The sequence below is a fragment of the Pelobates fuscus genome, chromosome 7 (assembly GCF_036172605.1).
Source record: "Pelobates fuscus isolate aPelFus1 chromosome 7, aPelFus1.pri, whole genome shotgun sequence".
Lineage (NCBI taxonomy): Eukaryota > Metazoa > Chordata > Amphibia > Anura > Pelobatidae > Pelobates > Pelobates fuscus.
Genome location: NC_086323.1, coordinates 197127489 through 197141042, shown reverse-complemented (window position 1 = coordinate 197141042; position 13554 = coordinate 197127489). Strand labels below are relative to the sequence as shown.

General features: G+C 41.7%; 1 protein-coding gene across 1 annotated transcript; it reads left to right on the top strand.

Moving 5' to 3' along the window:
- The first annotated feature begins 6563 nt into the window (after positions 1-6563).
- On the top strand, positions 6564-9084 carry LOC134568432 (zinc finger protein OZF-like). Its single transcript, XM_063427021.1, has 2 exons — positions 6564-6662; positions 6826-9084. Exon 2 carries the CDS (start codon positions 6891-6893, stop codon positions 8286-8288), a length of 1398 nt encoding a protein of 465 aa, XP_063283091.1. The 5' UTR covers positions 6564-6662; positions 6826-6890; the 3' UTR covers positions 8289-9084.
- Positions 9085-13554: the final 4470 nt, after the last annotated feature.

Sequence of the window (13554 nt, the reverse complement as noted above, 5' to 3'; positions counted from 1 at the left end):
AATGTGCAATAATAAAAAGTGCTTAATAGTGTGAAAAAAACACTTGTACACACTTTTAGCAATCTGTGTAAACCTTCCTTTAAAGTGTTTCAATCCAGTGTCACTCGCTAATATATAAGCAGCAAGCAATCATTTTAAGTGCAAAAACTCTGTGTAAACAAGTGGTATAGTGCACAAATATATATATACCTTGCAATAGCAGCAAATTTTTCAGGTAAAACCCAATACATAAAACCAGAAAAAATATATATAGTGTAATACCGTAGGTATATTAAAATATGACTATAAGTGAGGAGATATTGAACTCACAAACACAGAGCAGATGAGTCTGCTCTATCTGTAACAGCCCCTGGTTCTAATTCGTATATATTTAACCGAATACATGTTAATTCGGTAGTTTGTATATGTGAATGTTAACCCAGAAAGCTATGCCATGGAGCAAATTCGTGTAAACTGGCCCCATGGCAATTAAACTGTATTCGTATGGTCTGAGTGTAATTCACCTAATAATGTGCACTCAGACCTGAGCTATCTGGGGATATGTTACATGTCTGTGTTTTATGTATAAAATGTGTCTTTATGTATTTTAAAGTGATAGTCTGTCTTTGTGTCCCCACGTGTGTAATGGAGTTTTGCCTTTGTCTTGGGAGATAATTGAATTACTTCTCCAGGGCAGAGGGGAGGAAGCCAGGATGCATTGTGCGGATGTTTTACTTCTGTATGTCCTGAAATGCTACTTGTCTGTCCGTTGTTACAGTCTTCCATCTGGTCCCCTAGGGGAGTGTCCACCAGGTGGGAGACCTGCATAAATACAGGGGCAGGTAGCCCTCAATAAACAGACCACTGCTTGACCACTGTATGCTGATAGGGACTGACTGCCAGGAGTGTAAGCCGCTTGGGAGCTTTTCCTGTTCGTCTGCTAGCAGCTATTCGTGAGGTTCTGGTTCGGGAGTTTGGAGTGCTAGCTTATTCCCTTGTATGCAGTTCGGGAGTTTGGTGCATTCACTTATATCCAATTCGTGAGTTTTGGTGATTTTACAGTAGCTGTGCCTGTCTTTGAAAAGGGGATTATCGCCTTAACGATTTTAACCCCTTGTCTGCTGAAACGGTCCGTTACATAGTGATTCCCCCAATAAGACACAAGACTCTAGATTGAGGGTTAGGCAGGAACAGAATGAACTGAGGTTTTATTGCTTCTTTTATACATATTTCTCCACAAGGTTACAACCCATGTGCTCTTGTGGAACAGCCAATCAACAACGTACAATACAGTCAGACACTCCCAGCAAATACACACAAACCCTCCCCTCTGCCTGTGATTCAATTACCTCAACACAATGGATTAACTTTATTATCACAGGCAGGAAAAATACTGTATTCCACAATATTAATAACTTCTAAAATATACATACAATTCCCATAAAAACGACATTCTAAATCAGCATACTCCATATACAAACATATCCAAAAATCATACAAATCTGGCCAGTGGTTAAAAAGATAGCTGGAAGTCCTATTTGACCGACCGGAAGCATGGCTTTCCTGCCCAAAAGAGTTCCAGAGATTTGGGCTGTGCAGTGGTCTATTTTACTCTGAGAAAATGGCTAAGTCCCATTCGAATGCACTAACTGGGCCGTTCGTGCAAATAGCCTAGTATAACATGGCGTTCGAATCGTCGAAAGCACTTTGATTCCAGCTGAAGTGTCGAAGTTGCTGAGAAGGTATGGGTCAGCGGTGTTCTTGCCATTGTGTAGCCGTTTTCAGTTCCATGAATTTGACGGCACACACCGCTGACCGCGTTCGTGTAAATAATGATGGCCGCCACCATGTGTTCGAATGTATGTACGGCGGCCATCCAGGGGTCGGCAATTAACCTGCGTTTAACCAACAGCCTGGGAGGTAAATTGACTGCACACTTCCCCTTGTGTGTGGTCCGCCTGTTTGGTAATTAGTTTCTTAAGCCCCATTTACCAAACCATATGGGAAATTTACATGCACAAAGTATTTTAACAGTTTGGGGACTCTGGGGACACAGTTTTAAAGGGGCACTGTTCCAATAAAAGTCCATAAGCCCCAAAAATGTTTTAAAGGGCCATACACCTCAGGGCCATAGTCAGTAGGCAAGAGGCTGGCAATTATTCTCCTCCAGGCACACTGTTTACTAGACATGCCCCTACTCGCGATATAGCGAGTAGGGGCAGAATTTACTATTACTAAGTAACCTTTACTTAGTATTAGTAAATGTGGCTGAAAGAACAATTTAGGTCTTTCAGCGTTTTGGTAGATAGCTCCCTAATACCGTGGGAATCAGAAAGTTATCTACTAAGTGGCTGCAAGATGCAGCCGCAGCAATGAATAGGATCGGAGTTTCATTAATTCAAATGAAATTCGGATACGAACAAAGTCCCGAATTGCGTTCTAACACGAATGGCGAAACTGTTCTCATTCTATTAGGACGCAATTTGTCAGTTTTGCCGGCGTTCTGTTTAAGTGACAGGACGTTCGGCAATACTGACAGGAAGCATTGCGGGAACAGTGAGGAAAGCAAGAATTATGGGAAAATGTATCTGACCACCGGATATGAAGCACACTTTGCTCCTCCGCTGGTCATAGCTGGTCATGGCGTAAGAAACCTTCATAAGGCAAGTAGTCCCTACTTTATCTTATAGGAAAAAGTCAAAATAGGATCAGCGCTAAAAATGCCACAAATATGGGGGGTGTATGATAAATAGGCAGCACACCTATATACAGGGGAGTACCCTCCAATCCTCAATAAATAAGGGAAATTCCTGTAGGGCAGCGGTGATTTGTCTCAGATGCAGACTTGTATTTTCAGTGCGCCATATGGGAAGAGAACAGAAAAAAAGAGGAAATCCAATGGTACAGTAGGTAGGTATATATGGATATAAAAATATGTAAGTATTACTCACAATTTCCAGAGCTAAAATCCAGCTCTGGTATGAAATGCGTGAAGTGGAATGATCCCCACTAAAGGATATATGGAGTAACCGCTTAAAGTTCAGAAGTCCAACGGTGGTTCCAGTCGAAAAATAAAAAGATAAAATATATAGTGCTCACTGCTTTAACTGGAGTATAAATTAAAAGAAAGTATAAAATGTACTCACAATATATTGAGCAGGCTTATACTGCTCGGTGTATAACGCATGGGTGGTATAATCCCCACCTAAGGATTCTTTTGGCGTTTCTTAGGATGATGAAAACCAAAAAAGTCAGGCTTAGAAATAAAATAATAAATAAAATAAAAGTGAGAAAGGAAAGTGGCAACTAAAATAGTTAGGGCCAAAATTCCTTTATTATAACAATATATAAAAATTTTAAAGCCATCTCTAGACTTGTTTCGCCTACAATAGGCTTCTTCAAGTAGAGTATAATAAAAACATAAACCTGACTTACAATGCTTTTTATAGGACACATTAATTGTATTGGAATTTGAATATTCCCGCCAAAATGCCGTCATTATAACCTTAATTTTAAAATACATATCAAAATTGTATGGCAGTAATATAAAACACATATAACACATATATAAAAGAATAATTATGCATGTAACTTTAAGAAACGAGGTGCTGGTATGTTAAGAAATCGATATAAAAAGAGATCACGTGACGCGCGGCTAAAATCACTTCCGCGTCACGTGGTTTAAATGAAACGCATGCGAAGTTAGCCGGCCGGGCGGGACAAATTGAACGTCGCGTCACCAAAGGAGAGGAGCCCTATGGTGATCGCGAACGGAGGCAGTGTTTGCATGCTGTCTGTTCAAATAGACGAGCAGACAGCATGCTTACAGTTTGTATAAACGGAAGGGGAAAAGGTCTATTATACAGTTGGATTGATTCTGTAGGGCAATAAAGAGCCAGACTCCATTTTTAAAAGAAGACTGGACTGCATAATTGCAAAACACTTAATACATATGTATATGCTTAAGATGCAATGTGTAAACTTTGAATACAATTAGTCATGAGTACATAAGAAAATAATTACAAGGATAAATATTTAAACACGAACTAAAAAAAATAATGAAAAAAAATAAAATAAATAAATAAATAAAAAAAAAATAATAAAATAATAAAAACAAGCAGAAATATTAAAAATAGGGACTTATAGAAACTTAAAAAGATCAAACTGTATATTGAGACCCTGTGGGGCAAGAGTCTTTAAATTAAATGCCCATTCCATCTCTTTGCTGCGTAGAATTGTTTTAATGTCTCCACCTCTCCAAGGGATACTGCAGATATCTATACCTATGCATTTTAGAAGTTTAGGGTTTTTTCCGTGTTTAAAAAAAAAAAAAAAAAAATGCTTAGATACTGAATGGTTTTCATAACCTTTTAGGATGTTCCGGCAGTGTTCTGCCAATCTGGTTTTTAATTCCCTAGTAGTCATGCCCACATATTGAAGACCACATGGACATTCTAATAGATAAATAACGTTCTTTGTGCTGCAGTGAATACAATTTTTATAGGGTATGTTCTTTGTGTAATAAATGATTTAAAAGAAGTAGTTTTTGATTTAATTTTATCGTCCGTACGTTTACATACTATGCATTTATTGCATTTAAAAAAAACCTTTGGGTTTATTTAAAAAGGAGCGGGGACAGAAAGAAGAGGTAGTATGGCTTTGTTTAGTTTCTTGTAAGGATGGATTTAAGGCTGGGTGCCCCTCTGAATATAACGTGTGGTTTATCGGGAATAATACCAGCTAGAGTCTCATCCTGTTTTAATATATGCCAATGTTTGTTGATAATATTCTTCATAACATTATTTTTGTTATTGAAGTCAAAGATAATTGGCAATGTTAAGGGCATTTTGGAGGCTTTATTCTCTCTGAACTCCAAAAGGTCTGATCTCTCTTTCTCCCTAACATTTTTTTATGGTTTGGTTTAAGTTGTTTAAGGGATACCTTTTTTGAGAGAATTTACTCAATAGCATTTGAGTTTGAGCCTCAAAACCTTGGGTAAGGGAACAGTTCCTTCGAAGGCGAAGGAACTGGCTCTTGGGTATTCCATGGAGCCACGGTTTATAATGGCAACTCGACATATCAATCACTTTATTTGTACATACTTTAAAAAAGAAAAAAGTTTTAGCATGAACCTTATTGTTTTGAATAAAAATTTCCAAATCTAAAAAGCGGATAAAAGATTGACTGTATTCATGTGTTAAAACTATACCATTATTGTTTTGATTTAAAAAAAGTAGAAACTAGTTGAGGGAGTTTTCTGTGCCTTCCCAAATAAAAAATGTCGTCAATATATCTAAAGTATGTGATCAGGTTTGCCTGCCAGTCATGCTCTCCAAAAATGGCCATGGATTCCCACTCTGCCATAAAAAGGTTAGCATAACTGGGTGCAAACCTGGTCCCCATAGCATTCCCCTGGTCCCCATAGCAGTTGTAGATAAAGAGTCTAAAAAACAAAAATAATGTTTTTTTTAAATAATATTAATACCTTGAATTATAAAACTTATTTGTTGGTCTGAAATTCTATTTTCTGCCCTTAAGATTTTTTCAACTGCAGAACAACCTTTATCGTGAAGAATGATTGTGTACAAGGATTGTACATCACACGTAAGTAAAAAATGTGTCTTTCTAAATAAAATTATTTAAAAATCGGAGTAAATTCATTGAGTCTTTTAAATACAATTTCATACATTTTACCGAAGGTTGTAAAAGAATGTCTAGATATTCAGATAAATTAGATAAAATTGAATTGATCCCTGATACGATAGGCCTACCAGGAGGGTTTATAGCATCTTTATGGATTTTTGGTAGGAAATGGATAACAGGGATTTTTGGGTGAGAGACATTTAGAAATTCAAATTCTTGTTTATTTAAAATATTTTGGTCTCGGCCACTATTTAAAAAAGAGGTTAAAACTTGTTGGATTCTTGGGGTCGGATCTTGTGACAATTTCTCATAAGCCTTACAATCATTAAGTTGTCTCATAGCTTCTCCCTCATACATATCTTTAGATAATATTACAATCCCTCCACCTTTGTCAGCTGGCTTTATAACAATGTTTACATCTTTTTTGTAATTGTAAAAGTGCCTTGAGTTCTGGTTGTGAAAGATTGTCTCGATTATATGTTTCTTTTTTGATTTTTTCAAAGTCTTTTGTTACCAATTTTTAAAAAACCTCTGGGGGACCTGTTTTAAAACGTGATGGAAAAAAAAGTTGAATTATTTTTCAGAGAGGTAGATATTATATTAGGGCAATCTTCTGATGAGGTAACTGAGGGTTGTGGGGTAGATACATCTGAGTTTTTACTGGCAAAAAAATATTTTTAGAGTGGCCTTCCTTACGAATTTATTTAGATCTATAAATGCTTTAAATGGCTTGTAAGGATTCATTGGAGCACATTTCAGTCCTTTGCTAAGGACTGATATTTGTGTGGATGTTAGAGCATTTTGGGATAGGTTAAAGATGCCAAGTTCCTTCTCATTTATAGGGGTTATTGTCGGTCTAGCCTTTCTCTTTTGTGCTCTTCTCTCACTTCTCCTTCCTCTAAACTTAGGCTCTTTTTCTTCGTTTTTATAGGATGCAGTGTTTGTGTGTTATCTTATGTTTTAAAGAAAACGAGAGCAGACCGGAAGAAATGAATAACAGATCCTGACAGAGGGAGAGAAGAGGGATCGATTGGGGAAAGGTAAGTTCGGCATGACAGTGCCGCTTTAATTTCTTCTCAGTCACTATGACACCTGAGGGTCGTATTTCTTATCTATTAAAAATAAATTGTCATTTTTTCTAAGTATTGCAAACAATAATTTATAGTGGCCGATTTCCTTTAACTCCCGGTAAATTTCTTTCAGGTGTATTTGTAAGGAGAGGTTATACTGAAAGTGGTGACAAGAACAGAAATACACAAAGCAAAGCTATGAAGAAATCTTTTAATAACCGCACCAAGGACTTTAACTCTGAAAAATCAAGCATATTCTCAGATTCCTATATTTTCTCAAAGGAGATAGTAAACATAAACCCCAAACCTTTCTCATGTTCTGAAAGTGGAAGATATTTTAGTCATAAATCACGGCTTGTCAATCATCAGAAAACTCACACAGGAGAGAAACCGTTCTCATGTTCTGAATGTGGAAAATGTTTTCGGCACCCTTCAAACCTTGTCAGTCATCAGAAAACTCACACAGGAGAGAAACCGTTCTCATGTTCTGAATGTGGAAAATGTTTTCGGCACCCTTCAAACCTTGTCAGTCATCAGAAAACTCACACAGGAGAGAAACCGTTCTCATGTTCTGAATGTGGAAAATGTTTTGTTCATAAATCACGGCTTGTCAATCATCAGAAAACTCACACAGGAGAGAAACCGTTCTCATGTTCTGAATGTGGAAAATGTTTTGTCACTAAAGCAGAGCTTGTCAGTCATCAGAGAACTCACACAGGAGAGAAACCGTTCTCATGTTCTGAATGTGGAAAATGTTTTCGGCACCCTTCAAACCTTGTCAGTCATCAGAAAACTCACACAGGAGAGAAACCGTTCTCATGTTCTGAATGTGGAAAATGTTTTCGGCACCCTTCAAACCTTGTCAGTCATCAGAAAACTCACACAGGAGAGAAACCGTTCTCATGTTCTGAATGTGGAAAATGTTTTGTTCGTAATCGAGAGCTTGTCAGGCATCAGAGAACTCACACAGGAGAGAAACCGTTCTCATGTTCTGATTGTGGAAAATGTTTTGTTCGTAAACCAGAGCTTGTCAGTCATCAGAGAACTCACACAGGAGAGAAACCATTCTCATGTTCTGAATGTGGAAAATGTTTTGTTCGTAAATCACAGCTTGTCATTCATCAGAGAACTCACACAGGAGAGAAACCGTTCTCATGTTCTGAATGTGGAAAATGTTTTCGGCAACATTCAAATCTTGTCAGTCATCAGAGAACTCACACAGGAGAGAAACCATTCTCATGTTCTGAATGTGGAAAATGTTTTAGGCAACATTCACATCTTGTCAGTCATCAGAGGACTCACACAGGAGAGAAACCGTTCTCATGTTCTGAATGTGGAAAATGTTTTCGGCAACATTCAAATCTTGTCAGTCATCAGAGAACTCACACAGGAGAGAAACCATTCTCATGTTCTGATTGTGGAAAATGTTTTAGGCACCATTCAAATCGTGTCAGTCATCAGAGAACTCACACAGGAGAGAAACCGTTATCACGTTCTGAATGGGGAAAATTATTTTTTGTTAATCCTAATCTTGATAGACATCAGAGATCTCACACAGGTGATGAGTCTCTAAAATTGTATTATGCATTAACATAGAAATGAAATATCTTGTTTTGTGAATTTTGATCATGCTGACACAGTAAATAGTAATTGTGATAGTAGCAGTCAACGTACATATGATGACTTTCCGGCAACTCAGGATACATTGTGGTTGTATGTTCTGTTTGTTACAGAGTGAAAGGCTACTTCCCCCAACCCCCATGTTAATATAGACCATGGCAGCTCCACTGGTGCACAAGGTTACATCACCTTTTCCCTAACGGGACCATGGTTGCGTTACCGGACCTACAAACCTGATACGACTTGCCAAATAAAGCGATATTCCCCTGCCTACAACTCAAGTCCCTTCTGAGGTCTTTGACCCCCCCCCCCGCAAGAGTTTCACACACATTCACTCGGATAGAGGAGATATGTATGTCCACCAAAATTCCCTGCAAAACCATTTCTTTAACATACCACTTGGCAGTGGCAGAGGAAGTACCGGACAAACATGTCCTAGCGTGGTATGTGGACTTACACACCACATACACCATGGAACACTGGCACAAAGCCTACACAGCACATAAAGGGAAAACAGCTTGCACAGCGCACCTGGAACAAATGAGGAAGTTACTACACCGATGGTATATGGTACCAGACAGACTGACGAAAATCTACCCCACCGCCTCTGCAAAATGCTGGAGGTGTAACACAGAAAGGGGATCTATGCTTCACATATGGGGGACTTGGGCACACAATTTATGCTGCAACCAGCATTGGGACTCCTGTTCCTAACCCTAGGCACATTTAAATGTGTCAAGGGGGCCCTGATCTTCCATATACTGATCTCGGCTCTGACTACAATAGCAAGGGAATGGGGATCCACTAGGGAACCCAGCACATGGGACCTGAAAAGAAAGGTTACAACAAACTTCGACTACGAAGCAGTGTCGCAAAAACAATTCTACAGGACTACTAAGTCCTGGCACCTAGTATTGACTCACTAGCAAGCGACAGAATGCTACCGGAAGACACAATCGCACCGAGACCATCCTATATCCCAATTAAGACCATGGGCCCACGACCCTTAGACATACCCCAGAGGTGGACTAAAGAAATCCGGCAGAGAGGCCCCCTACCAATAGCACAGGAATAAAGAGAAGGTGTCACAATAGGGTCACCAGGAACACCGCCCTCAAGGAGAGGTAACATGACCTGAACCTCAGTCAACCGTATCCCAGGGACCCCCCCCCCCCTTCCACACCCCCCCTTACCCTGAAAAACGAAGGACAACACACCTGACTGATTACCCGCTGCTGACCTCAGCCGGTCCAAAGGGCACAACAGCCTGAGCCGGACAACCGACCCTAAATAATAGGCAAGGGAAACCTACAACTGGAAAAAGAAGTTAGAGGTAGCGGGGGGCGCAACTAGGAGGACAAGCGAATGGTGTGAATATACATGTCCTATAAATATAACATTTTTTTTTTTAGTTGTAGAACCACAACCTGTGTTTTTTGTAATCCAGTGTATAAAGCATCCTTTTCACAATTGTAGGGTGGAAATAAATCAAAAGATAGGCCAGGAGGCATGCTATTCAAGAGGAACAAGTGGAGGGCCAAGTAAACCTGTTCAGTACTCCCACAGATCTTCTGTGGCGTAAGGACAGAAGTGCACCATAGACACTGCAGGCCTGCTGAATTCCATGAAATTATTTAAAATGAGGAATATTCCAAAAATTTTCATAAATTATTAATAAAAAATATATTACAATAAATTCACACTCACACTCACACACAGCCCCCTAACACACAAAGCACCCCAGACACCCCACAAAGCACCCCCTCACACACAGCATCCCCCAGACGCACACAGCACCCCCAGACACACACAGCACCCTCACTCTCACACACACTGCGCACCTCACACATACAATATGTCCAAATTATATATATATATATATACACACACTACTGCACCACTACACACATTACGCGCCAGATACAAGCTGGATCCCTTACCCTATATGCACTCTTAATCCTCTCCACACACACACACACACACACACACACACTCTGGGTCCTTTACACACTAGATCTCCTACATACACACACTGCACAACCTACCCACACACTACATTCCTTGTAAGCAAACACATACAACATTCTCTAAACACACCCTCTCTACAACCTCTACACACACTACGTCACATATACACACACACTACAGCCCGTATGCACACACTCGCTACATCCCCTATAACACTATGCCCCTATACATACTCTCTACAGCCCCTAGCCACACATATTACACCACACATAGAAATGGAATTGACCTATACACAATACCACACCACACTCTACACACACGCAATCCCACAAGCAGGCTCCAAACACATGCACCATACACTTTCCTTTTGTTCTCTGGTATCCCACTTGTGGAGACACCAGAGACAATTTAAAAGCAAACACAGCGCAAGCATGTTATTACATTTGCTTGCGCTGCGCAGAACAAAATACAGGGCCTTCTTCTAATGCCAGAGCTTTTCAGCGGGGCTCTGCGCATTGAACCAAAATGCTCACTTTGAGAGGGGGCGTGCTTGTCATTAGTGATGTCAAAACACACCCTCTCTGTCCCCGCCCCTTCTTAGGGGGCCACTCTGATTGAAAAATGCCCGGTGTAATGGCACCTCCAGGCATAAAAGGGGGTTAAAAAGGCGTTTAGTAGATCTTCCCTTCCAGAGACACCGGCACAGCTATTGTAGACACCAATCCACCGAACCGGAGAAGCATCGAATGCCGTAAACAGGCAAACCAGAACCATACGAATGCTGTAAACAGCCGAATAGGAAAAACCATACGAATAGGTTTACACTCCTAGCAGTCGAACAGGAACAGCATACAATAAATCCACCCCAAGAACGAGACAAGGCTCTGTTTTGAGGGTCAAGCAGGAACAGACAGAGCTGTGGGTTTATTGTTCTTATATACACATTAGTACCACCCACAGGGTTTTGGAAAACAAACCAATAAACACGTACTATACACTCAGACACTCCCACACAAAATCCTCCCCTCTGCATGTGATACAATTACCTTACACAATGGGTAATGTAATTATTACAGGCAGAGAAATAGTTTTTCCACATTATTCATAACTTTAAAAATATGCATCACATTCACATACAACTCCAATTTTCAGAATCAGCATACTCCAAATACAAACATACGTCAAAATCTTACAAATTGGTCTAGTGGTTCAAAAGATAGATCGTAGTCCTTTGTGACCAAATGAAGCATGGCTTATCTGCCCAAAACCAGTTCCACAGAGTCTTCTATCCTGGAGATAATTGGGAAGTAATCCAATTATTTCCAAGGACAGAGGCAAAACTCCATTGAACACATGGCAGCAAAAGACAATAAAATACATAAAAATATATAACTGTGCAGCCATTGCAAAAAAACGGTACATTCAACATATACCCAGATAGCTCAGATATGAGCGGACATTATTACTGAATGGCGCTCAGATCGCACACATACAGTTCAATTGGCATGGAGCCAAAGTCTTTCCCATCGTTTTTCATTATACGCATGGGCCATGGCATAGCTATCTGGGGTATCACCGCTCAAACAGGGCAAGCACCGAATGACCCGGCTTTCGTGTCTTTGCAGGGGAAAATCAAGCGTTTCAACATGGGACCATATTCTAAAGGCAGCAGACAGGCAACCAGGCTCCTCCAATGCACAGTGGCAAGATTGGTCTCGTCACATGTCTCCCCTTTTCCAAACAGACTAACAGGGTATCTGACCTCCTGCCGGTCAGTGCCCTGGTTAGTCCAACAGCCCACCCACAAAACACAATTAGCAGTACAGCCCACCCACAATAACTGGTTACTACACCTGGGTAGAGGAGAAACTTGTCCATGTCCAGGTGCCTCACCACGGCTGTGCGGGGTACTGGTAGGCTGCCTTGGTGGGTTGTTGAGTGGGCAGAGACCAGCGGTACTCTGCCCTGGTGCCAGCACTACCACGGAAGTAGCCTGGTTGGAGCCTGGTTGTTGGAGGGGGAGACCAACTGTGTCTCCTTTGGATACACAGTTCTGCTGCTGGAGGGGGAGACCGACTGTCTCCTCTTTGGCTAAACAGCCCTGTTGCTGGGGGACAGGACCGACCGTCTCTGCCCCTGGTAGCTCAGCCTGCTGCTGGGGAATGGAGACTGAGCTCCCAATTCCCTGTACATTGCTCTGCCGCTGCGGAATGGAGACTGGGCTCCCATTTCCCTGCAGGACCGGTGGAGAGACCTCGGTCCTATCTCCACCGGCCACCTGGGGTCCTTCCCAGTAAATCTCCACAATATCTTCCCAGCTGAATGGGTCTGGATCTGTGTCTGTCACCTTGCTGTCCTGCTGAGCCTTCCCAATGGAGTGGAAGAGATCTCGGTAGTCATGCTCCCACTCCAGGGTTGCTAGGTGAGCCAGGTCTTGCTCTACCTCATGGGGGTCATCCCAGTCATGCCTAGCCCCCCTCTCGTAGAAGATGTCCTGAAGTCTGGTCTGCGCAGGGCTCCCGAAGTCAGGCTCTGCAAAGGACTCCCATAACAAGCCAGGACCATCAAACTCCTCTCCCTCTGGCTTTTCATGCTCGGCTGTCCAGGGTATATACTGTGCCATATACCACTAGAGCGCCTGGTAGGCATCCTCCAGCCATAGCTCCTGCCATACCCGGTGCTCTAGTTCCTTCACCCATTCCTCCAGGGGCTGCTTTCCCGGGAAGGGCATCCGCAGGGCCACTTGCTTCTGCAATCGCTGCTCTTCACTGGGGAGACTCTCACCCCGCTGGTATTGTACATTATCCAAGGCCTGGTACCAGATGCCTTTCCTAAATGCATCCCGGCCATCCAGGTCCTCCTCCTCGTATAACACTGCTGGTTCCATTCTGTTGCTTTTAGGGTCACTGTACTGGGACATGCGTTGCCCCAACTTGTAATTCCACGGAATGGTGTCTCCTTGTAGCTATCCTTCTGGCTGTAGGAACGGTCCCGCCGATTGCCACCAATTGTAACTGCACCCCCAGGCATAAAAGGGGGTTAAAAGCCGTTTAGTAGATCTTCCCTTCCAGAGACACAGGCACAGCTACTGTAGACACCAATTCACCGAACCGGAGAAACATATAATGTAGCGGACTGGGTCCTATACCAGAGTATGCCCCAGTTTCCTGGAGGGGCTGATGGCTCACCTCCTGCCCAGTGATTATGGCCCTGGGGGTATTGCCCTTTAAAGACAGTATTTGGGCATGATGGATTTTTATTATGTGGCTACTGG

What these genes read in the sequence shown, in the direction of transcription:
- LOC134568432 (XM_063427021.1), top strand. Translation starts at nt 6,891, where the DNA reads ATGAAGAAATCTTTTAATAACCGCACCAAGGACTTTAACTCTGAAAAA.